General features: G+C 52.1%; 1 protein-coding gene across 4 annotated transcripts in view; it reads left to right on the top strand.

The window, feature by feature from the left end:
* The first annotated feature begins 8,312 nt into the window (after positions 1-8,312).
* Positions 8,313-25,211, top strand: part of LOC138258808 (zinc finger protein 583-like) — a 79,041-nt gene continuing 62,142 nt past the window's right edge. For all 4 annotated transcript variants that reach the window (XM_069206046.1, XM_069206045.1, XM_069206048.1 and 1 more), the window contains exons 1-4: positions 8,313-8,679; positions 9,587-9,713; positions 16,048-16,158; positions 22,561-22,668. In XM_069206046.1, coding sequence (XP_069062147.1) covers positions 8,656-8,679; positions 9,587-9,713; positions 16,048-16,158; positions 22,561-22,668 — 370 coding nt within the window. In that variant the 5' untranslated portion in view covers positions 8,313-8,655. The remainder of the gene's footprint in view (positions 8,680-9,586; positions 9,714-16,047; positions 16,159-22,560; positions 22,669-25,211) is intronic.

Below are 25,211 nucleotides of genomic sequence, written 5' to 3'. Positions count from 1 at the left end.
CCCCTCCGCTCCGCTGGCCTCGCACTTGCTGCCGTCCCTCGCACCCGCCGCTCCACGTCGGGTGGGAGATCTTTCTCCTTCCTGGCGGCCAAGACCTGGAACTCCCTCCCCACCAGCCTCAGGACCACCCAGGACCACTCCGCTTTCCGGAGACTCCTAAAGACTTGGCTGTTCGAGCAGCGATAACCCCCCCTTTCCCCCCTAGCGCCTTGAGACCCGCACGGGTGAGTAGCGCGCTTTATAAATGTTAATGATTTGATTTGATTTGATTTGGGTGACGGATAGCAGATATCAGGTCAGGCTCCAATTGGGCACACAGCTCAGTGATTGTGGCCCTGTCCAGTCCATAGATGAGTATTATGTGCCTGTCCTCCAGTGTAGCCAAGTCCACCAGGGGTCTGTACACAGGGTATGTCTCCATCTCCTATTCTTCTGCAGTGGTAGGTATCTAAGGGACACAAGAGTGAGGAGCTGGTCACAAACAAACAATGGAATCAGAACTGAACTTTGCATCCTGTAAACATGAAATGGGTCATTGTGATTTGTCCAGTATGTGCTAATATATCCTGTGACACAGCATTATTCCAGGGCCTGCCCACCCCCTGAAATGGCGTCTGCCTGTCCTGTGTGGAGGGACAGGTGGAAGAGAGGTAATTCTGCTGTTGCGGGAGGCGGTCGAGAACCGCCGTGCAACTCCTCATTGGGTAACATTGGGCCCTATGGGTTACAGTGGCCAATGGTGATGTACGCCGGCGGTGACGGTACGCACCGCCGCAGATATGACCGCCATTTTCTATTTGAATCCTCACTTGTTACCTGACCTTCCATAGGAGAGGACCTGCACTGCATGTGCTGCTGTGAACTGTGTCTGGAACCTACCATGGCTCGTGTGACCGGGGAAAGGGTCCCAGCCTTCACTTTGGAGGAGTTGGAGAGACTGGTGGATGGGGTCCTACCCCAGTACGGACTGCTGTATGGGCCTCCAGACCAACAGGTGAGTACACTGTGAGCACGATGCATGTGGCATGAATGCATGGAGTTGTGCATGTGATGGCCTTGTGTAAGGGGGGGTGGGTAGATGTCCTCTTGGCGGCATAAAGGTTGTGTGCTGGGCCATGTGTGTGTAAATGGTGATGTGAAGGGGTATGGTGGGCCATATGTGTAACAGCAGGCAGGACTGTTTGTCTAATTCTATTTTCCTGTCTGTATTGCCTCTGCAGGTCAGCGCCCATAAAAAGGAGGGTATATGCCGTGCAATCGCCAAGGAGGGGTGGACCCTGGAGGTCTATGGCAGGCGGAGCACCCACTGTCGCAAACGGTGGGAGGACGGGAGACGATGGGCACGGAAGACGGCAGAGGCCCAGCTGGCGAAGGCCTACCAGCGAACCCTGACCCCCCTGATGGCCTGCATACTGGCGGTGGCCTATCCAGAGCTGGATGGACACTTGAGGGCAACACAGCAGCCACCAGGGGGTGAGTACAGTGCCCATAATTTCAACTTACGCATGGTAGGGTGGTATCCGGGTGGGGGATGTGTGTCAGTGGGCGCCCCTAGGCCAGGCCTGACATTGCAGAGTAGGTCCCCTGGTGGCTAGGGTGCAGAAGGGCAAATTTAGCTACCTAGTTCGTAGGCATCTATTACTGGTCAGGGCTGCATGGGTCCCAGTTGTGCTGCATTTGGCAGTGTGTGCCCCTCCCCATGCCTTGGATGCATGCTGTTTCTCTGGTAGTGTAATGCATATTGCGTGGGCCTGTTCCCTGTGTGTGAGGGTGCTGTGTATGCCAACGGGGTTGTTGTTGCACCATTGACCCAGTGTATCCTTTGTCTCTCTCTCCCCCCCTTTCTTGTTTTGTCATCCTGTCCTTATGTGCATTAGCATCATCTGGCGGAGGAGCAGAGGCACTGGCGACGGAGGGAGCTGCATCCCACAGTACCCAGGAGGCAGAGTCCACCGACGCTGAGGGCACCAGTGGGACGGAGGGTGAGGGGAGGGGACAGTTCTGACACAGCTACCTCCTCCGATGGAAGCTCCATGATGGTGGTGGACACTTCTGTGACCACCCCAGCTACAGGTTCATCCGCCACCCCCGTACCAGCACCGCCCTCCCAGCAGCCCCTCATCGAGTTGCCCGTGCCCGCTCACCTGCATCTCCTTCGCCCCAGGCACCTCAGGCCCTGCCCCAGTGAGCCCTGCTGCCCTGAGTGAGGAGGCTATTGACCTCCTGAGATCCATCTCTGTAGGGCAGTCAACCATTGCGAATGCCATCCAGGGGCTGGCAGCCCAGATGCAACTATCTAATGCATTCCTGGAGGGCATTCACAGTGGATTGGCAGCCTAACAGAGATCGATTCAGGCTCTGGCCTCTTCTCTGATGGCAGCCATTGTCCCTGTTTCTACCCTCCTCCCACCAACTTCCACTGCCCAGTCCCACTCCCCTCAACTCCAACCTATCCCAAGCACACAGGCAGATGAGCATGCACACAAGATAACACCCAAAAGTGTCACAGGCAAACACAAGCACCACACTTCATCCCACAGGCACTCACACAAACACCATCCAGTTGCAGACACACCAACATCCACTATTTCCACTGTCTTCCCCTCCTCCACCACCTCCCTCCCAGCCACGTCCACACACACACCTGCATGCACTACATCATCATCCACTACCAGCATCATCACCACACCTACCAGAACACACACCTCACTGGCAGACACCTCCACAAAATCCATGCACACATCCCGTGTCCTCTCCCACTGTGTCTGTCCCCCCCTAAGGTACACAAACCCAGGCACTCAGACACCCAACAGCCATCCACCTCATAATAGCATACAGCCCATGCACCTGCACCCAAAAGCAACAGACAGGCACCTCCAACAACCACTCCCTTATCCTCCACTCCCATTCCTTCTCCCTCTTCCCATCCAAATGCCCCTAAAAAACTGCTCCTATCCACCATTGACCTCTTCCCAACCCCTCCCCCCGTCCCGCACGTATGGGCAGGTTATCACGAACCCAGCCAAGCACCTCAGTCACACAGTCCATGGGCCCAGTCCTAACCACACACCCTCGTGGTGGAAAGGGACCCAGGCCACATGTAATAAAGGGAAAGGAGCATGCACCAGCCAGCCTCAAGGGAAGGGAGACAGCACCAGCCGTCAAGAAGGGCAAGGAGCCTGCACCTGCCACACGAAAGGCCAAGGAGTCTGCCCCAGCAGGCAGGAAGATCAAGGAGCCTGCACCAGCAGGCAGGAAGATCAATGAACCTGCTCCAGCAGGCAGGAAAGGCAAGGAGTCTGCACCAGCAGGCAGGAAGATCAAGGAGCCTGCACCAGCAGGGAGGAAGGGCAAGGAGTCTGGACCAGGAACTGTGATGGAGCCACCACCAACAACCATGGTTGTGCAGCTGTCTGAAGTTGCAGGGGATGGGCAGGAGCCTCCCCCTACCAGCAGCAGCACCACTGTGCAGCCGGCCGAGGTGGCAGGGGATGGGCAGGAGCCTCCCCCCACCAGCAGCACCACCACTGTGCAGCCATCCGAGGTTTCAGGGGATGGGCAGGAGCCTCCCTACACCAGCAGCTCCACCACTGTGCAGCCATCTGGGGTTGCAGGGGATGGGCAGAATTCTCTCCCCACCAGCAGTACCACCATTGTGCAGCCGTCACCGCCGACAGATGGTGTGTAATCCTGTGTCCATGGGCTGCTGTGTGGCCAGTCCACTCCAGAACCAGTGGGTATGACACCCACCTTAGAGACTGTGGCCCATCACTCCCCAGGATGAAGCCCAGGGCACGTTGCCCCCTCCAGAACCAGTGGGTATGACACCCACCTGAGAGACTGTGGCCCATCACTCCCAGGATGAAGCCCAGGGCACGTTGCCCCCTCCAGAACCAGTGGGTATGACACCCACCTGAGAGACTGTGGACCATCACTCCCAAGGATGAAGCACAGGGCACGTTGCTCCCTCCAGAACCAGTGGGTATAACACCCACCTTGAGAGACTGTGGCCCATCACTAACCAGGATGAAGCACAGGGCATGTTGCCCCCTCCAGAACCAGTCGGTACGACACCCACCTTAGAGACTGTCGCCTATCACTCCTCAGGATGAAGCACAGGGCACTTTGCCCCCTCCAGAACCAGTGGGTATGACACCCACCTGAGAGACTGTGGCCCATCACTCCCCAGGATGAAGCACAGCGCACGTTGCCCCCTCCAGAACCAGTGGGTATGACACCCATCTGAGAGACTGCGGGCAATCACTTCCCAGGATGAAGCACAGGGCACGTTGCCCCCTCCAGAACCAGTGGTCTTGTTACATCTCTCGGCTGAGGTGCCCCCTCCTGTCCCCCTGAGGTGCCTGCCTATTTACAAACTGATGCCCCGCCAGTGTTCCCTCCGTGTTGAAGCAGGTGACATGTGTGGCCTTGGACTTTGGCCTGTGGCCATGTGGCCTACGGAAATTGTGGACTGGGCTGTGTCCCTTTTTCTGTACATATGTATATATCTATTATCTTGCCTAACTTATTATTTCTACTGTGTTGATCTTATTGCAGACACTTTTGCGAAATCGTTTGGTCCTTGCATTATTCAGCCGAGTTACAAGGTAAAATTGATTTTTTAATGCATCTGTTTGTGTGTATGGTGTGTGTGTGTGTCACTGCCGTTTTCCTCCCCCCCCTCCCTTGTGTGCTAGGCGGCTGTACTCACCGTCGTCGTCTTTGCCGCCGTTGGTGTACATGGTGGAGCAGAACGTAGAGTGTCATCGGGAACACATGCAGTTCTGGTTCCATGGTGGCGTGGTTCTTCCCTGTGTCTCCAAAGGTGAGTCCTTTCACTTCTGAGCTCAGTTTCCGCGAGTCGTTTGATGTCGTTGGTACCGCTCCGGAAAAGGTGGCAGAATGTCTGGTTATGATATGGTGGGCGGAACATTGACTTCTGCCTGGCTGTAGGCGGCTCCCGCCGTGGTGGCTATTGTTTCCGCCCTGGTGGTCGGTGTGGTACATTGGCTGTCTTTTGGAGATCTTTCCGCCATGGTCATAATTTGGCGATACATACCGCCAGCCTGTCGGCGGTATTACCGCCACTTTATCACCGCTACCAGGGTCATAATGAGGGCCTCAGTTTTACAAAAATAAAGGTACTTTATTTTGGTGACACAAATACCAAAACTACCGTAGAGATTAAACTCCCATAGGAGGTAAGTAATACACAAATTATATACAGTAGTATGCAGAAATAGGCATACAAACTTTTTTTAAAACAGTGCAATTAGTGAAAATCACAATAATTAGAATTGGGCCTAGGGGGAGCACAAACCATATACTAAGAAAGTGGAATGCGAAAGTTGGTCACCCACCTAGGCAAGTGTAGTGTGTAGAGGGGAGCTGGGAGTAATAGAAAAGCCCAAAGGTAAGTACCAAAACCCACCCCAGCTACCAGGAAAGTAGGAGTAAATCACAGTAACTTTCCCAGAACACACCCAGAAATTAGAAGAAGAAGAGACTGCAAGACACCAACAGTGGATTCCTGGACAATAAGATCTGTGGAAGAAGGGGACCAAGTCCAAGAATCACAGAAGAGTCCAGGAAGGCCAGGAGCCCCTACCAACCCAGATGAAGGTGCAAAAGGTGAACCACCGGTGAAGAAGAAAAGTCAGCACTGCACCTAAGAAGACGAAGTCAAGTTCCTGGAGGGTGCAAGTGATGTTGCATGCTGGATGGAGGATTGCAGTCAGGTTTGCGTCGTCTGAGTCCGCCAACAAGCCTTGGCACACGCAAAGCTCGCGCTTTGCGGAAAATGGTGCTGCCAGGGACCAGGAAGGACCAGGTGGACTCTACCCAGGAGGGTGAGTCAGTGGGGACCCTCAGCAACTCAGAGAGCCCACAGAAGACCAGGCAACACACACAGGAGTCCCACAGGACGGGGACAGGAAAATAGCAGAAGAGCCACACGCAGGACTACGCCCAAGGCTTCCACGCCACCGGAGAACCACTCAGGGAGCTGTGCGTCACAGGATAGAGTGCTGGGGGCTGGAGTTTCAAGATGCACAAAGATCTTGGAGGCAGGATGCAAACAAGCCTTGGCAGCTGCAAAAGACGCAGTGCACATGGGTACTGTCTTGCGTGGGGAGGCAAAGTCTTGCCTCCACCAAAGTTGGACAGTGGGAAGGGAGGACTGTCAGGATGACTTCAGTCCACCGCCCGTGATGCAGAATCCATGCAGCTCAGCAGGAGAGGGGATCCAAGCAGCTGGTCATTGTCGCAGTTGGTGCCTGAAGAAGCAAGGGAGTGACTCCTTCACCCCAAGGGAGATTCCTTCTTTCTTCTGATGCAGGCTGAAGATGGGCTGTCCTCAGAGGATGTGTTGCAATTGCTGGAAGGAGCCGTAGATACAATGTTGCAGGAGGTGTCTTGCTTCTTTGTTGCAACTTGTAGGGTCTTGAAGAGTCCAGATGCAGTTTATTTGGTGAGAAGTCGAAGTGGAGAGTGCAGAGGATTCCTGCTGGAGTCTTGCAATCTGAATCTGAGGAACCACTCAAAGGAGAGACCCCAAATAGCCCTGAAAGGGGACTTGGTCATCTAACCAGTTAAGCACCTATCAGGGGAGGGCTCTGACGTCACCTTCTGGCACTAGCCACTCAGATGCTCCCAGAGTTCCCTGCCAACCTTGAATCCAAGATGGTAGAACCCAGGGACCCTCTGGAGGAGCTCTGAGCACCACCCCTGGGGTGGTGATGGACAGGGGAGTGGTCACTCTCCTTTACTTTGTGCAGTATCGTGCCAGAGCAGGGACTGGGGTCCCTGAACCTGTGAAGACTAGTCTATAAAAGGAGGGCACCAAATGTGCCCTCAAAGCATTTCCAGTGGCTTGGGGAAGCTACCCCTCCCAAGCCTGTAACACCTATTTCTAAGGGGGGAGGGTGTAACACCCCTCTCCCAAAGGAACTCCTTTGTTCTGCCTTCCTGGGCTTGAGCTTCTCAAGCAACAGGAGGGCGTAAACCTGTCTGGGAGGTGGCAGCAGCTGGGGCTGCCTGGAAAACCTCAGAAGGCTGCATTGGCAATACTGGGGGTCCTCTGAGGAGCCCCCAGAGGGCATGGAATCATACAACCACTGCTTGTAAAAGCCTTGAGGTATGATTCCAACATGTTTGATACAAAACTCGCCTATGTTCGGAGTTACCATTATGTAGCTGGACATAGATAGGGACCTATGTCCAGTACATGCTGAAAATGGCGTCCCCGCACTCACGAAGTCTATAATAATGGCACTGGAGTTCGTGGGGGCCCCTCTGCTAGTGCAGGGGTGCCCTCACACACAGGTATTTGTACCCTGTCCTCTGGCCTGGAGGGCCTACCATAGGGGAGACTTACAGTGACCTGGTGCAGTGTAACTGGCAGTGAAAGGGTACTTGCACCTTTTCACGCAGGCTGCAATGGCAGTCCTGCAGAACCCTTTGCTTGGGCTCCCTATGGGTGGCAAATTATATGCTGCAGCCCAGAGGGATCCCCTGCAACCCCAGTGCCCTGGGTACCTAGGTACCATATACTAGGGACTTATAAGGGGGCACCAGTATGCCAATTGTGGATGAAATAGAGTTTTGGCAGAGAGAGCATAATCACTGGGCTCCTGGTTAGCAGGATCCCAGTGAACACAGTCAAGCACACTGACATCAAGCAGAAAAAGGGGGTAACCTTGCCAAGAAAGAGGGTACTTTCGTACACCTGGTGATCTGTGCCCTGAACCCTGGTGAGCAGTGTCCTGAGCTCTGGTGATGACTGTCCTGAACGTTGGTGATTATTCTCCTAAACACTGGTGATTATTCTCCTAAGCTCTGGTGATCGGTGGCCAAGCCCTGGTGAATTGGGTCTTAAGCCCTGGTGATCAGTGCCCAAGCCCTGGTGAGTTGGGTCTTAAGCCCTGGTGATCAGTACCCAAGCCCTGGTGATCTGTGCCCTGAGCCCTGGTGATCAGTGCCCTGAGCTCTAGTGATCAATGCCCCAGCGAGCAGTTTCTTGAGCCGATGTGATCAGTGCCCACAGCTCTGGTGTGCAGTATCCTAAATTCTGGTGATTACTGTCCAGAGCTCTGGTGATCTGTGCCCTGAGCCCTTGTGAGCAATGTCCTGAGATCTGGTGATCATTTTCCTAAGCTCTGGTGGTCTGTGTCTTGAGCTCTGGTGATCAGTGTCATGAGCTTTGGCGATCAGTGTCCCCAGCCCTGGTGATCGATGTGCTGAGCTCTGGTGATCAGTGTCCTGAGCTCTGGTGATCAGTGTCCTGAGCTCTGGTGATCGGTGTCCTGAGCTCTGGTGATCAGTGTCCTGAGCTCTGGTGATCAGTGCCCCCAGCTCTGGTGATCAGTGCCCCCAGCTCTGGTGATCGGTGTCCTGAGCTCTGATGATCACTGCCCCCAGCCCTGGTGATTGATCGGTGCTCCGATCTCTAGTGATCAGTGTTCTGTGGCCTGCCACGTTCCTGTGTGCCTCGGCTCCTGGCAGTCAGTGCCCCTCCCCCACGCCCGGTGTTACCCCAGTTATTGCAGCTGTGAGAAGTGAGGCCCCTGGCAGGAGTTTGATGGATGTTCACCAGTGTTAATTGCAGTTCGGACCTTGACTTTTCACTTGGAGCTCAGTGGCCTCCGCCAGGGAAGAATGACCCATCAGCCCTCGGACAAGGTGAGTGACCTCCGCCAGGGAAGAATGACCCAGCAGCCCTCAGACAAGGTGAGTGACCTCCGCCAGGGAAGAATGACTCAGCAGCCCTCGGACAAGGTGAGTGACCTCCGCCAGGGAAGAATGACCCAGCAGCCCTCAGACAAGGTGAGTGACCTCCGCCAGGGAAGAATGACCCAGCAGCACTCAGACAAGGTGAGTGACCCAGCAGCCCTCGGACAAGGTGAGTGACCTCCGCTAGGGAAGAATGACCCACTAGCCCTCGGAGAAGGTGAATGACCCAGCAGCACTCAGACAAGGTGAGTGACCCAGCAGCCCTCGGACAAGGTGAGTGACCTCCGCTAGAGAAGAATGACCCAGCAGCCCTCAGACAAGGTGAGTGACCTCCGCCAGGGAAGAATGACCCACTAGCCCTCGGAGAAGGTGAGTGACCCAGCAGCCCTCGGACAAGGTGAGTGGCCCGTCACTCACCTTCTGAGTATGTTTGTGGTATTATTACTATAAGCCTGTGTGAGAGGCAGCGATTTTATGGAAAGAGCTGCACAGAGTCAAAGACACAGCCTGGGATGGGGGGGGGGGGGGGGGGGGTGCGGGGGGGGGGGACTGTCACTCCTTCCTGATGCACTCAACCAGTAACCCAATTTCCAGAAGGTATAAGTTAATATCATGAAGTCAGCACACGAGAAGGTGTCCACTTTGAGCTGGGGTTCATTCTTTTGGGGTGCATTTATAGAGGGAGTTCTGGTCAAGGGGGCTTCTCTGGGACCCCCCGCTGTGCAAAGGTGCAGTGCCAGTTTGACTCCTGCCCTGGACGCTGCGTTGCTGCTGCTGCTGCCTAGATCCATGTCTCAGCAGACCCCAGCAGACCCCAGCAGGCGGCTCCTGACGCTCTCGGGGTCCTCTCTTTCAGGGGCCACTCACCTTCCAGGATGTCGCCGCCTGTTTCTCGGAGGCCGAGCGGACGCTGCTGCGTGAGTGGCAGAAGGAGCTCTACAGGAGTGTGATGACTGAGATCCACAGAGCCTTGAGCTCACTGGGTGAGTGACTCCCTCGCCATGATGTGGGCAGATCCAGGGGCTCAGGGCTGCTTTGAACATTTTCATTAATTACACTTTCCCCCCAAGGAGTGACGTGGTCCTGGACTCCCGAGCCATATTTACAAAGTACTTTCTGTGAGTTGTTGACCTCACCTAAGGTTGAGGTGTGACCCACACGTGTCTTCACGCACAGGTAGCCTTGCACACGAGTGCATCCCCAGGTGTAAGTTTACTCGTACACTTTGTAGTAAGTTTACTGCGATTGGCTCTTCACCGTTTCCAAGTACACATTTACTACAGAGTGTAAGGTCCATGTCTCCACCCCCCGCGCCTGGTTCATCCTGTGAAGTTACTGGTGAGCTCTCCGCCGCCATGGGGGGTTCTTCATATGGCAAAACCTTAAAATGTTAATTAACATAAAAAACACTAAAGCATGTTTATGTTACACAGTAATGTAAGTTGATTTCATATATTTGTTGTAGGTGTACATCAAACAAAAAAAATGCTAGGGTACAATTGATTTATTTGTAAATTGAATATTTCATTAACTTATAATTGTTGTTTAAAGATGTATTTAAAAAGCCCTCTTAAAGTAAAATGTTTATATTGATTTATTATGTTGTAAACATTATGAAAGGTTATGTTTAGGATTAATTTAAATGTAATATTCTTTTAAACAAATACTGTTACATTTAATTATTATATTATTGTAAAATAAAAAGAGGTAACTATAATTTACGTCCTCGTCATGCAGAGTCTTCTCATCAATAATTTTATTTGCAAGTGTTGCAGTGACAAAATGAAAGATGTCATCGATGATATAATATGTGGAGAAGTTAGCTGCGCATAGCGAAGGCGCAAGCTATAGTTACCTTAGGGTGTGAGTTTTACTTACTCTGACTATAACTGCTGAATTTCTATGGTTTTGTATGAGTACATTTCAGAACCTAACTATAACGTCCCTGTAACCTTTTACTTTCAGTGAATTTCTATAGTTTTTAACCTATACTGGTTTTCATTACCATTCGTTAATCCAAGCACCACAGTGGACGACCGCTGGCCATGCACGGAGGCATTTAGCCACTGGACCTGGCCTGTGGCCATCCCTGAGGCCAGCCCACTATAAGCACCCAACCTTGCACAGTGCACAGCCTCCGCACTGTAGGTGTTGCCCACATGGGCATGGCCTGCAGCCAGCCCCTGCGGCCTCATCGCTGGTGGTCCAGTGGCCGTCACCAGTAAGTATTTTCTCTCTGTCGCTCTTTCAATCTTGCTTTTTCCGCCTTTTCTCACTCGTTTTTCCTTTTCTTTTCCAAATCTCCTCCTGTCCTCTGCCCTCTTTCACTCTTGCTTGTCTGTCTTTTTTTCACTTGTTTTTCCTTTTCTTTTCCTTTCCTTCTCCTCTCCTTTCCTTTGCCCTCCTCCCCCGTGAAGCATCTTTCCTGCCCTCCCGCCTCCCAGATGACTGTTCCCCCCACCCGCCTCTTCTAAATGGCGGCTGCAGCATGACTGCGTGCAGTGCACGCCGCAGGTGCGCCAAAGGCAAGCCCGTCTGAGCCCATCCGCTCCCGGACAACGCCCAGTGCTAGGAACCCCGTTAAACCACCCTTTGGTCTGCCTCCGTTATGACACCGAGACCCTCCTCCTACTCAAAACCGGACGTCTCAGCAAGTGCTGTATCATCTCCCCCAGGGACACCCATGGACTGTTCACCTGCAGGAACTGCAACTTCAGTGCCAGTCTCAACAAGCTGAAGGTACTCTCTGCACACAGAGATACCAACAACCTCCACAACCCTATCAACCGCATGCTCCTGAACATCCGCTCCCTCCACAAACACGCCACAGAACTCTGGGATTTGATTGACGCCGCCCGACCAGACATCGCCTTCCTTAATGAGACCTGGATCAACCCCACCTCGGGACCAGACATTGCCATGACTTTTCCCGACGGATACAGCATCGTAAGAAGGGACCAGCCCTCCTACCCGGGTGGAGGATGTGCCATCGTACGCAAGTCCTCACTACGTGTCAAGGCCGTCCCAGAAGAACAATGCACCACCATGGAACACCTTCACTTCCTAGTCCACTCCAACCTCAACTCCTCCATCTGCAGCACCCTGGTGTACAGGCCACCCGGCCCGCACAGCTTTCATAGACGACGTTGTAAACATCGCTACCCCCAGGCCCTGGCATCAGAGGACTACCTCCTCCTCGGTGAGCTTAATTTCCACCTTGAGTACCGCACCGAGTACTCTCGTCACAGTGCCCCAGGGCACTCCAGCTAGGGGAGATGCCCGCCCCAGGACAAAGCCCCACTTTTGGACGCAAGTCCAGCTGGAAAAGTAGGGAAAACAAGGAGGAGTGACCACCTCAGCTGGGACCACCTCTATGGTGTTCAGAGCTGAGGTGAGCCCCTCCTTTCAAAATTCTCCATCTTGGTTTGGAGGACAGGGACCAATAGGGTTAGGGCTGTGTCCGCCTCCCCAAAGGGAATGGACACAGTAAGGGTGTAGCCACCCTCAGGGACAGTAGCCATTGTAAAGCCCCTAAATCCAGGAGTTAAGGGCTCCCCTGAACCTAGCCCATCAGAGCCTTGGCGACCTCACAAGAAGAAAGAAGAAGGACTGTTAGGCAGACCCCCAGCAGAGAAGACTGAAGATGCAAACTGACTTGGCCCCAGCCCTACCGGCCTGTCTCCAGCCTCAAAAGCCCTTCAGAAATAAGGTGACACATCCTGCAGGACCCACAACCCCTGAAAAGCCTCCAGAGGACTGCCTGCACCCCAGAGGACCAAGAACTCCCGAGGACAGCTGCCCTGCCCAAGAGGAAATTCCATCCAAGGACTCCAGAGCCTCCCCAGATCCGCAAGTGCTGTCCGCTCTGCACTCGACGCCCACAGCCGTGTCCAGGTGGCCCAACCAACTAGAGCTGGTCCCCAGGTGATTCTGAGCAAGTGCCCACACTGGGTTGACCCCTTCTGTCCACGACGACAACACATGCAGCCTGAATCCGTAGTGCCCCCCTGACCGGGACAGAACCCGACGAATATTCCTGACGCCAAAAGGTATCCATGCACCTGCAGCCCCCTGGCCTCGCGGAATCCGACCTTCTGTGCAGCAAAGTGCAGCAGGCAGCCCCTTCCTTCCCCAGCCTTTGGTTTCCGGAACTGACCTCCTGGACTTCCCCTGCAGCATCTTTGTGGCCCCCTGGGTTCCCCTATAGGAAAGCATTGGGAGCCCAACGCTGTGTTTGCAACCTGCACCCAGCCACCCCTGCACCACTGAGGGTGTGCGTTTGGTGCTGACCTGTGGCCTCTCTGGTGCTCCTCTAAACCCCCCCAGGTCTGCCCTCTCAAGACGCGGGTACTTACCTGCGGGCAGATCTGAATCTGAATGCCCCCAGTCTTCTTAGGAGCTCATTTGAGAGAGAAAAAGATTTGCTTCAAAAGGGCTCTGCATGAGTGAGGCAAGTACCTTCCCCTATGGATAAGTGGATCCGTTAGTGGCCTGAGCATGGCTTGGGTGCACTGCAATGCTCCATGGATACACATAAACACAATGCCCACCATGTGACCAGATGTGTACTTTGGGGTGGAGATTTGCTGAGCGATCCCTGTTTTCTGCAGCTATTCCACTCTTTGCTCTGTCCACCTAGTGTGTGAAGTCCATTATCATGATGCTCTTTTGTGACACATATTGGGTGGTCAGTGGTAGGTTTGAACTACAGCATATTCACCAGAGATTGAAAACCCATACAATGAGCACCGTTTCTGAAAAGGATTTGGTTATTAGAGGTAAATTGGTGATCTGTGAAGTATGGCGGGTTGCACACTGCTTTGTCGTTCAGTCCTACTGCAACAGTCAGCGATGGTGGATAGCGAGTTCCAGTAATCATTGTGCAAGTCATGCTTTGAATTGGATCAGTTCCAACCCACAGCTTCTTCCACAGACTTTTTTCATCCTGATGGTTTTGTGATGGGTCATGTGTAGGAGGTGTAAACCCTCCTCATCAAATACCACTATTGTGGGTGTGTGCTTGGTTGTTGCAGGGATAATTATATGGCCGACCTTGATGTGATACGATGAAACTCCATCCGACACAACAGTGGCAAGGAGGGTAGGGTTAAGGAGTTGTGGGGGCGCGTTCACATGAGTCACAACTTTCCTGGGTCTGTTATAGGTGAGGTTCACAATGACCTTAAACTAGTGACACTCCCTGGGATGTTTGTAGAACGACCTGCTTCCTTTATGTAGTTCTGACAGTGTCAGTGAGCGTGCGGCCAGCAATGCCTACATGCTGGATGCTGATCTTCTAGTCGCAGTCTCAGTGCTGCGGTTGCAACTTTTACCTTCTCATCTGCATTGAAGGTGAAGTAGTTGTTGACTCATAAATTGTTAGTTGTTTGTCATTGGTGTGAATCATATTGGTCTCAGCTGTGCTTACGTTTGCTGTGAAATCTCTTTTGTGATTATGTTTAGCCTGAAGTGTCTTGGGATTCTAAAGCTTAGCCTGATCGTTCAGAGCCTTCTGAAGTTTTTCTCCCACTGGTGACTGTTCCTTGTGTGCAATAGCTTGTCATTTCTGCTCTTATGGTCTCTGGTGTTGCAGAAATGGCCCGCAGTCAAGGTGGGCTCTCTGTGAAGATTTCTGTACAAGGTGAAGGCTGTGCTTTGTAGGGGTTTGGCCACCTTGGTCTCATTGATTGTGCACGAGAACTCGCCTACTCAGAAAGGGTCTGGTACAGACTGAAGACTGTGCTTAGCAGGGGCTTGGGGGTCTGCTGGGAGTGGACTCTGTCTGAAGATTTCTGTACAAGGTGAAGGCTGTGCTTTGTAGGGGTTTGGCCACCTTGGTCTCATTGATTGTCCACGAGAACTCGCCTACTCAGAAAGCATCTGGTCCAGAGCGAAGACTCTGCCTAGCACGGGCTTGGGTGTCTGCTGAGTGTGGACTCTCTGTAAAGATTTCTGTACAAGGTGAAGGCTGTGCTCTGTAGGGGTTTGGCCACCTTGGTCTCATTGATTGTGCACCAGAACTCGCCTACTCAAAAAGGGTCTGGTACAGACCGAAGACTCTGCCTAGCACGGGCTTGGGTGTCTACTGGGAGTGGGCTCTCTGTGAAGACTTCTGTTCACGAAGAAAGCTGTGCGTGTAGGAGTGTGTCCACACGTGTTTCTGGTTTGGTGAAAGCGATGTATTTTTGTGGTGCATCTTCAGACATTTTGCAATGTGATGCTAGCTGGTAAAATATTTACACTTGAGCTGGTTCCTGTCCGGTGCGCGTCGTGGTATAAATGACTGAATTGACATCTGTTTATGTGCACGGACAAACATTAGTTTTCGTTGTGTATAGTCATGCCATTGTTGATTGCTTGAGGCCATGTCATACGACCACAATATCAAGCATGTCATGTGACCTTAGCTATATCACTTAATCACATGCAACTCGGATGACTTCCAGCAGACCATGAGATGCAACTCACATGACTACAAGTGGGCCATGAGACTTCAATCACATCATATGACCACAAGCATATCACTTGATTTGAAATTGCATTATTTCATTTGAGCTTAAAAATGTCACATGAACGCATGAATGTCACTTCTCTTTAGGCCTGTCACATGACCAAGCTCACCATGTGACCTCAGATATATCACATGATTTTATGCATGTTGCATGACTTTAAACATGTGAAGTGACTTCAAGCATGCCACATGAGGTCAGGCACATCACATGAATGCGGACATGTCATGTCATTTCAGGAATGCCAAATCACCCTAAGTATTTCACATGACGTCAAGCCTGTTATGTGACAGCAGGCATGTCTTCAGGATCTCATGCATGTCATGAATGCAGGCAAGTTTTATGAACTGAAGCATTCTACAGGATTTTAGGCAAGTCATTTATCTTTTTGAATATCAAATGACTGCAAGTAAGGCATACAACTGTCACCATGTCACATGACTTCAGCCATGTCACATGACCTCAGGTAACTTATAAAGCTTCATGTAAATAATGCAGCTGGCAGAAACCCTCCCCACAAAGCATCTGAGCCCCCATGTATTGTAAGGCGAGAGGTCATGTGAGGTGTGTAGGTTTGTTTTACAGCTGCACTTGAACTAGTGTCTGCTGGGCTGTTGCACAGAGATTGCTCCTCTCTAACACTCAGGGGTATAATCAGGGGGTTCTCACTGACTGCATCCCGGAGTCATCTACACTAGATTCTGTCAATATCTTGGGGTGCTGGGCAGACGTCGCCCTAATCTTTCGTAGTATCTTGTCATTGCACGTGGTGGGCAGAATATTAATTTCTGTTTCCTTTTCTACACAGGCCCCATTATTGCTACATCAGTGTTTTCACTGAAGGTAAAGGATACCGAAGAGCTGTGTCCTGCTGCCCCTCAGGACTCGGAGGGGAGACCCGGCGATGATCATTCGAGAAGTGAGTGAAACCTAAAGCTACTTTACATACATACATACATCTGCTTGTGTCTGTGAAGAGCTCCCTCCACCTTGGTCTTTCACAGCTGTCTGAAGATCAGACCTGACACACCAGTAGCCACTGGGCACAGGCATCACGCGGCCCAAGCAGTTAGAAAGAAACTGGACGGTCTTGACATCGAATGGGAGTGCCACAGCGCATCATCTTGATTAGGGAGCAATTCACATCCTGTGTCATCTTCAGAGGTAATGGTACAAATCACCTTCATGTAATACTGGATAGAATGCAGATACTGACTACATAAAATATTTTAAGAACTTGACAATATAACACAGGCAGCATTGCAGCATCAGAGTCTGCGCTGCTGAGAGGTCTCGAGTCCCAATGTCATACATTCCCTCCAGATCACCTTCCTCTCGCCCTCTCTAATAGGCGTGTGGTCCTCCCTTCCACACACTCACCGCTCTCTTCCTCTGACCACAATCCACTGCAGCACTTGTGGTCGTGGGCAGCAAAGGCGCCCCTAACTCTGAGCACCCACACGCTGACTTTCATCATGGGTTGACTCCCTGCACGGACAGTAAGTGTTCTGCCGAGGGCGTGGGATAGGTTGTAGCACGTGCACCTCCCCCAGGGCCTGGGCTTCTCCACCTTTTTTGAGTTCGCCTTGGTTTGTCGGTGGTCGATCCTTACTCTGCAGTAGTCTTACACCACCCCTTCGCTGCAGCCGCATGGAGCCACCTCCACCTGCCTGCATCAGCGACAACCACCACTCTAGACTGGCAATGGAGCAGATGTCATGGCCACAGTGACCCCCTCCACACCACTCACCCCTTGAGCAGGCGACCATTGCTCATTCTCACCTTCATGCTACAAAAGTGGGATCCTTGTGATTGCCCGAGCCCCATTGACTTCTTGGTCCTCCTCTCATATCACAGAATTGCACTGGAGTAAGGAGTTGGTGTTCCCGACATACTTAAATATCATCTGTAGCTTGGAACTTCTCCCACAACGTGCCTTGCAGGGTTCCCGGTAGGGCTCTAAGAGTAAAAAGCCCTACCCTCAAACTATCAACCGGAAGGCATCCTCCAGAGACCTGAATCAAAACCTGTCTCAGCTTGTCCACTCTATGTTTGTAAGGTTGAACCTAACTCTCAGATCTCTCTTGCGAGCCCTGGGGTACACAGGGATTACAGTTGTGTTTATTGAGCCTTTTTACCTCTGGTGTCCTGGGGCCGCCCTGCTATGAGCCCAGAGTATTAAGCACCTAATCCTTTAGCACTTGGCACTCAGGGTAGCGGGGAGGGCCAAGGCTTACGCACGAAAGCGGTGTGGGGTTAGAGACTCAGAAGTCCTACATAAGAGTTGTTTTTTATCTCTGTGCCTACAATATTACACAACTGTGTAAACTGCAATACAGGAATGTCTTAATCAACTACTGGAAAAAAGACAGCAATGCTTATGGTGATTGAGTGATTCAGCTTCTGTCTAAAACACTGGCTTTGTCTCTGTTTGTGGCGCCCACTGTTGTGCCTGCAGTGCTCTGATGCCAAAAGTGGAAGTGCCTGGGTGTGTCCAATGTCTCCGGGAGCCCTAGTGAGAATATTAGAGTGTGATCACTTTTCTAGTGTCATTAGTCCATGAAAGGCAGCCATCTGGTTGCAGCCCCTTCTTCCCAGACACTTGTACAGACTGCAGAGCAGATGAGCCTGGAAGCAACCAAAGCTCTTCTCACAGCAGTAACAGAAAACCCAAACAAACCTGGCACCCATGCCGAAGGACAGCCCATCCCAGGACTTACTTCTCCATGCTGGTGAGGTAACCTACTCGGAGACTACATGCGTTCCTGGAGACCACACTCCAAACTCCCCAGGGAAGCAGAGGCCACAAGGCCCACTGCAAGAATAGCCAGTTGTAGCACAGAGCAGGGGCACCGCTGGTCAGGACTCAGTCCAAAGTAGCCCACAGCACTTCTGGTAGCAAGATGAGGCCTTCAGAACATGGAGGGCAGCCTCTCAGCACAAGGACCCCTTGATGCAGATGTCGAGCAAACATAATACACGCGAGAACCCCAGCAACACTTCCAGGCCAGCGAGGATGGCCGAGGGAAAGTCGAGGCATAGCTGGGAGCAGCTGAAGATACGTGGACACGGGAGCTCAGCATAGGCCCTTGTATTGCTAACTTCCCTCTGGGCACCACAGTGTGTCAATGTTGTCTGTGATTTCTTTGTGAGTCCTCTTCTCGGGGCACCCTCCTCCTGTAGGGTCACTTTCAGTGTCCGACTCTCAGCATCACTGGCTCCCTCGGTAGAACGTTGCCAGGTGATCTGCTCTTACCTACCTGGGGAGCGGGTGCTCATCGACACCACTTCTGGATCTCAGAAGTTTCTCCTGTGGGGTATCGTCTACCGCCAGCTAGTGAGAGCTCCTGGGACTTGGGGTCTCAGCCCCCTTCTAAATGCTAGTTACAGAGTTTTTGGATTCTCCTGAGACAGTATTTGTCTCCTCATGTCAGCAGGAAGGACTTGCGGGCCGTGAATCTCTTGCCCAGAGAGACCCAAAACATGGGCTCCAACAGGACGAACGATGGCACCATATGCACTTGTGAGTCTGTCGGGAGAATCACATCTCGGGGAATGAGGGAAAAATCAGGACATGGGAAGTCTTCAATCATGCCACACCACCTATCCTCCTGCCGGGGGTCACACCTGAAAAGAACAAAACTGCAGGACATGGAAAAGGGCCACCCCTGCACTTCTGAAGAGACCGCAGTCCCCAGTCCTCTCGCACTCTGGGTCCTGACTCAACACAACCGCTTCAGGAATGGCCGCACTATGCATCTTTCATCCAGAAGGCTACCCCTACTCTCCATTTTGTAGACCGTGTTTCCAGTCCTGAAGCCCAACAGTTGTCCATGTAGTACACGCTCCAGGTACATCTTCCACTTAGGACCTGACATATATTTCTTATGGGTGCATACAGGGTACCATGAATAATCTGTTTCCAAAGACTAAACAGACAATTCACAGCAGCTCGCTCGCCCTCCACCACTAATAGGAAAAATACTTGTCCTGCTGCTTGTAATTCGAGTTGAATGAATATGATAAAAAACAAACAGAAATTCACTAAAAAAATGCAACGTTAACATTATTTTATAGTTAGGCATGGTAAGAAAATCTTACTTTGCATTAAAGAAAAACACTAGAAATTCAGTGAATAAAGCAAAGGTTAGCGTGGCATTATAGTCAGGTGTGGTAATAAGATCTTACTTGAGCAGTGCAGGGTGGGCGCAAGTTACAGTTAGCTCAATGTAGTATAACTGGTGAATTTTTATTTTTAGAACATTAGGTTTTTTTTTATTTCAACACCTACCTATAATGTCACTTTATCCTTTGTTTGTTTCAGTGAATTTCTGTGTTTTTTTAACGTAAGCTCAAATATTATTACCTTATGTAACTCTAACTTCAGTTTAGCCACTTCCACCTCTGTGTTTTGGTTTTAAGAGAGAGAGAGAGAGAGAGAGAGTGTGTCTGTCTGTCTGTCTGTCTGTCTGTCTGTCTGTCTGTCTGTCTGTCTGTCTGTCTGTCCATCTGTCTGTCCAGCTGTCTCCTTGCCTGCCTGTCCTTGTGCTGCACAAAGTAGTGAGGTGTGCTCTGGTAGGTTACTGCCCTCAGTACGGTTGTATTGTCACTATCCGAAGACGAGGCAGTGACTGGAAGGTACTGTGAGAGGGAAGCCTTGGCCAGTGCGGTACATGGTGCCAACCTCGCTAAGCGATAAGGCAGGTCTGGTGCTTGTTGGGAGTAAAAGTTTGATTTGGTGCAGGAGTGAGAACTGGTGCCAACCTGACTGCTCCTTATAACTTGGAAGTACTTGTAGAAACCATTGCATGGGTAAGGGAGTTACACGCTCTCTGCTGAGATGTGTGGTAATCAGGAGCAAAGTTGACGTAGCCTTCTCTGTCTAAGGTCATGAAATGAGTACCATTAAACTGGGTGACAATTGTATGTGTTACCGAAAGTGCTGGGAACAGTAGACGTGGCGTATGAAGCTAGTAATAAGTAATCATTATTGTGGATGAGGCTTGAAGAAACCATCAAGTTGTAGTTTCTGATGAGGACAAGCTCACTTTGTGGGACTGAGTTCTAGGAGGATGGCGTCCAGGGTTGGATGGAGTGTGAAGGACCCTGTAGATGCCGCATGTCAGGTTCAAGGGGCGGGGGCACCATTCCCTTGTGTTTCATCAGCACCTTTGGGGCAAAGGAGATGTCATGGATGGAGGGAGATGTCATGGATGGAGGGAGATGTGCTGAGTGGAGAGAAATGTCATGGATGGATGAATGGAGTATTCCAAGGGACTCAAAGTATAGGCTGAGTAGCATCATCGATTAGTACTTAGGAGTATGTACGCATCAAGTCCTGGAGTGTTTCCGTCTCAGTTGCCCAGCCCAGCCCTGGTGGTGCCCAGTTTGGGCTCTTGATGCGAGCGTTGGCATCCTGAGTGCTGAGTGGAGGTTGTAGGGGTTGAGTTGTTATGGGCGATGGGGTGGCGACCGAGCTCCAGCTGGCGAGAGGTGGCAGCATTTGGCCTGGCGGAGCGGAGCAGAGGTGGAAAGGTTGGGCCAATGCACACAGTGGAATTTTGAAGGTGCAGGAGTCTGGGACTGAAAGACAGTGCAGCTCTACAGCCCAAATAATGCTTGGGATGAAAAGTGTTTGCTGCTCTCTGCAGCCTGGGCCTTCTTCTCAGATGAGATGGATAGGGAGGTCCCTATGAGCCCTCCTGACAGGGATAAAGGAATGAGAAGGTCCTTCCAGTATCCAAGCAGGGTTTCACAGAGCCTCAAGAACAGCTGATGGGAGAGGTGAGAGTCTCTGGGTTTGTCACAGCTGAGATGAAGGGATCCCACTACAGTCACAGTAGGTCCTCAGATACCTCCAGGCTTTAGATCCCCAGCACTGGTGCATCAATAGGCCGAGATTAGGGGAGTGGAGCGGAAATGTCCCATTGTAGTTACAGATAGGTTCTGTGCCCCTCAGACAGCCCAGGCTTCAGATCCCCAGCACCAGGTGCACCTCTGGGTCTGCTGAGGAGCAGCCCAGGGACACATGTTCTGTCTTCATCAGGACACATGAGTGGAACGGCAACCCACGGCTGCAGAGCTCGATGAACCTTCCCCCGGAAGTGACTGTCAGTCCAGGGACGGAAGGCGTCTACATCTAGTGAAGATGAGTTTTCTTTGCTGAGGCCTGGGCTCGATCTGGGCCAAAGGTAGAGTTGAATCCCTCACCTCCCTGCAGTGCTTGGAGCGGGCTCCCATCCTCTGTGGGTCACCAGCCAGGGCACCGCCAGAGTAATGGCTGTTCCTCTGCGAGTGCCTTGGCTGATCTCTTGATCACGCCAGGGAATGTTTCAGATAGAGGTTAAGGCAAATTTCTAACGCTGCTTTCCTTGAATCATAAGCTTGAGTGATGTGGTAAAGGTTTAGACTGATGGACCTGGGGGGGCATGGGAGCAGAGCCTCCCCCTTAGAGAATGAGTACATCTACGGTACATCAAGGACCACTCGTAGGAGGCCTACACCTATCATACCCCCATACTTGTGTCCAGAGCTTTTGGGATGTGACATTCACCATAGAAAGGGGTTGTTGATCTCCCCCCTCCCAAGCTCGGTTATTCTTTAAAGTTACTACATTAGTTTTGTTGGTGTCTGCCTCCATGGTGATTCTAGGGTGGCTGCCTGGCTGAATCTGTTTGGAGTACACAACCTAACTGTTGTCTGCGTTAGGAGCACCCCAGAAAAAAAGATAGGCTGTGGGGCAGTGGTACCCAAAGATAATACAAATTCCTGTATGTTCCCCCTATCCTCAGATGGTGTGAGCAGCTCTCTCGCTTCTGTTTGGGAATGAGACAGCTGATGTGGATATCCGTCTAAGCTCATTGTACCTACAGTACAGCTGCAACTAGCTCCTCAAAACCCACCATAAGCACTTTAGCGACTACATACCTACAGACCTGCCCAAGCGCCTGGATACCCTTTCGGTATTCTACGCAAATCTGTATAACACAACATCATCCTTGGTTCGGTCTCAGAGGACTATGAAGTCGTCATGTTTGGACCTTCTTGTCCGGCTCTGCCCTTTCATTGGTTCTAGTAGAGGGGCTGCGACAAGCTGGGCTTCCTGCCTCACTCTCACTGCTTCTTGCTACAACTCCTACAGCAGATGAAAACAGAGAAAGGGAGAGAAAGAGAAAGCTGCCACTCACTAAGCTCTGCCCCTTCTGAGGTTTACTCTTCATGGATTTTAATGAACAAAATGTGAATGTTTGGGACAGTGGAATGAGCAAGTTTGGCTGCCCTGCAGACCTTCTGGATAAACTCTTTGTTTCATTTCCTGCAGATCAGGAGCTGGTCATTCCAAGTGCTTCAGCGCCCATTAAAGAAGAAGACGCAGATCGAGAGAGTCCTGGACCAACTACAGGAATGAGACCCCTGGTATCCCCAAGAGGTGCGTACTTAAGGGGCATATTTAGGGAACAGTGGCTCAGGACAGCGCAGCAAATTACCTCACAGTGCGGCCCGCCCTACAGGGAAAGGGCAGGAATGCACCATATGTATCCAGTACAGCACATTCTTGTCCTTTCCCTGCGCTGGTGCACAATTTGCAGCCTAGCATCAATGCCGGTGCCCTTGCACTATGATGCGACGGTGTCTGCGTTGTAGGCAGGATTGTTTTTTTTGCAGGAAGGAGCACCTTCCTGCACAAAAACAATCCTTGGAGGCGTTTTCCTCTTTCTGTGTGTGCTGCACCACACCACACCTAGAGGGAGGAAACAAACGAGGAGAAATGAAGATGTTTTGCTCATTACGCCTCCCCTGGGGAGGCGTAAGGTTTTGGCTCTTCCCCAAGTTTACAGGCTCTTCTAAATCTGGGGATGCGTGAAAATTACTAGGTGGTGCTTGGGGACACCCACTGCAGTGCCCAGGGAACGCCTCCCAGACTACGCAATGCTTTGCGCTACCTTGCCTTACACCACATCTAGGAGGTCATTCAAAGCCACGGAAAGTGACTTAGCGTGGCCGCATAGATATGGTTGAGAGATGTTCACCACCGGAGTGTCATAAAGAGTGATGTAAAGATGGCTGAGGGACCTCAGAAATGTGCCCCCACATGCTTACAATCAGAGGTATGAGATCTTAGTGGTGTCTCCTGTGGGTGAGAAATTCCAGTGGGTGGTTTCACTCCACTGAGGCCCTTACTGGAATCTCCTATGTGTGAATAAATCATGTTGTTGGATTCTCTCCAGTGAGACACTTTGGGGGTGATTCTAAACTTGGCGGACGGCGGAGGCCGTCCGCCAAGGTACCGCCGTGAAATGACCGCACCGCGGTCAAAAGACCGCGGCGGCCATTTAAACATTTCCTCTGGGCCGGCGGGTGCTCTCCGAAAGAGCGCCCGCCGGCCCAGAGGAAATGCCCCTGCAACGAGGACGCCGGCTCAGAATTGAGCCGGCGTAGTTGCAGGGGTGCGATGGGTGCAGTTGCACCCGTCGCGTATTTCAGTGTCTGCAAGGCAGACACTGAAATACTTTGCGGGGCCCTCTTACGGGGGCCCCTGCCGTGCCCATGCCATTGGCATGGGCACGGCAGGGGCCCCCAGGGGCCCCGCGGCACCCCCTACCGCCATCCTGTTCATGGCGGGTTTCCCGCCATGAACAGGATGGCGGTAGGGGCTGTCAGAATCCTCATGGCGGCGGAGCGCGCTCTGCCGCCATGAAGGATTCCCCCGAGCAGCGGTAAGTCGGTGGCAGCCCGCCGACTTGCCGCTTCTGACCGCGGCTGAACCGCCGCGGTCAGAATGCTCGTGGGAGCACCGCCAGCCTGTTGGCGGTGCTCCCGTGGTCGGTGGCCGTGGCGGCCACCGGCCGCCAGGGTCAGAATGACCCCCTTTGTTCTTTCAACAGTGGATGAGTAATTCCAGTGGGTGGTTTTACGCTCTTGAGGCCCTTTCTGGGGCCGTATTGTATAAAGTGCCCCGGGGGCCAAGCGGGCCTGTGCGCCTGCTGTTCGTGCTCCCGGTGCACTTTGGTATTACATAAAGGGCCGCAGACACTTGTGCGCCCTCTTCTGTAATACAGATAGCGCTGGTGCACATATAGTGCCCGCACTAACACCAGAGGGTGTCCCCTCATTTGCATGGGGGCGTGGCCCTTGCAGATGCGGGAATACCTCTGCCTCTGCATCCGCAGCGTATTATAGATGCAGGTGCAGAGGCAAATACGCTGTCAGGAGGCGCACTGAGTACTGTCAGTGTGCCCCCTAATGGCAGCACTGTGGAGGGGTAAAGCGGTCCTAAGGACACCCCCAGGCATCCCCTTGCAAGTGGGTGCAGTCACTCACTGCACCTGCCTGCAAGGGGATCTCTAATCTCCCTTGAAAGTGCAGGCAGGTTGCCGCCTGCACAGTTGAACAAGGAGTGACTGCTTCAAAGCCGCTCTGTTATCCACTTGAATGAGCTGTCGCCAGAGCGGCGCGAGCTCACCATGGTCAAGCAGAGATTTTTCTGAGCCTTTAATATAGACAAAGAATGTGAAGTGTGCCAAGACGCACCGTCTTACCCCTCTGGAGAGACCCGCTGTCCCTGTGCGTGCTCTACTAGTACCACAACAAACTCTAGTGTGTGTCTCCTGGTGCAGGGGTGACACAGAGGCCACGCAGCCCCGGAACTGCGGGTGGGGGAGGCAGTCACCCATACTGGAGGGGGCCCTCAGCCCCTACTGATGTCAGTGTGGGGGGGGGGCATTCACTATATCATGTAGGGGCCCTCCCTCACTTTTTGTTATGCCACTGTCCTGGTGTAGTTATCTTAACAAAGGGATTGTGGCCAATATGTTAATGTGAAGGGATAATGTCTCTACATTAGTTGCAAAATATGATACATGCAAAGCACCCACCACTGCCCTGGGACTAGGACCACACTTTATGAATACTGCAGATAAATGAAAAGAAATAGATACAGTCTGTACAGCCATGTGATGTATACGTTATCCG

Source organism: Pleurodeles waltl, chromosome 9 (genome assembly GCF_031143425.1).
Source record: "Pleurodeles waltl isolate 20211129_DDA chromosome 9, aPleWal1.hap1.20221129, whole genome shotgun sequence".
NCBI lineage: Eukaryota > Metazoa > Chordata > Amphibia > Caudata > Salamandridae > Pleurodeles > Pleurodeles waltl.
Note: the sequence above shows the minus strand (reverse complement) of the source record. Positions and strands in the feature narration are given on the sequence as shown.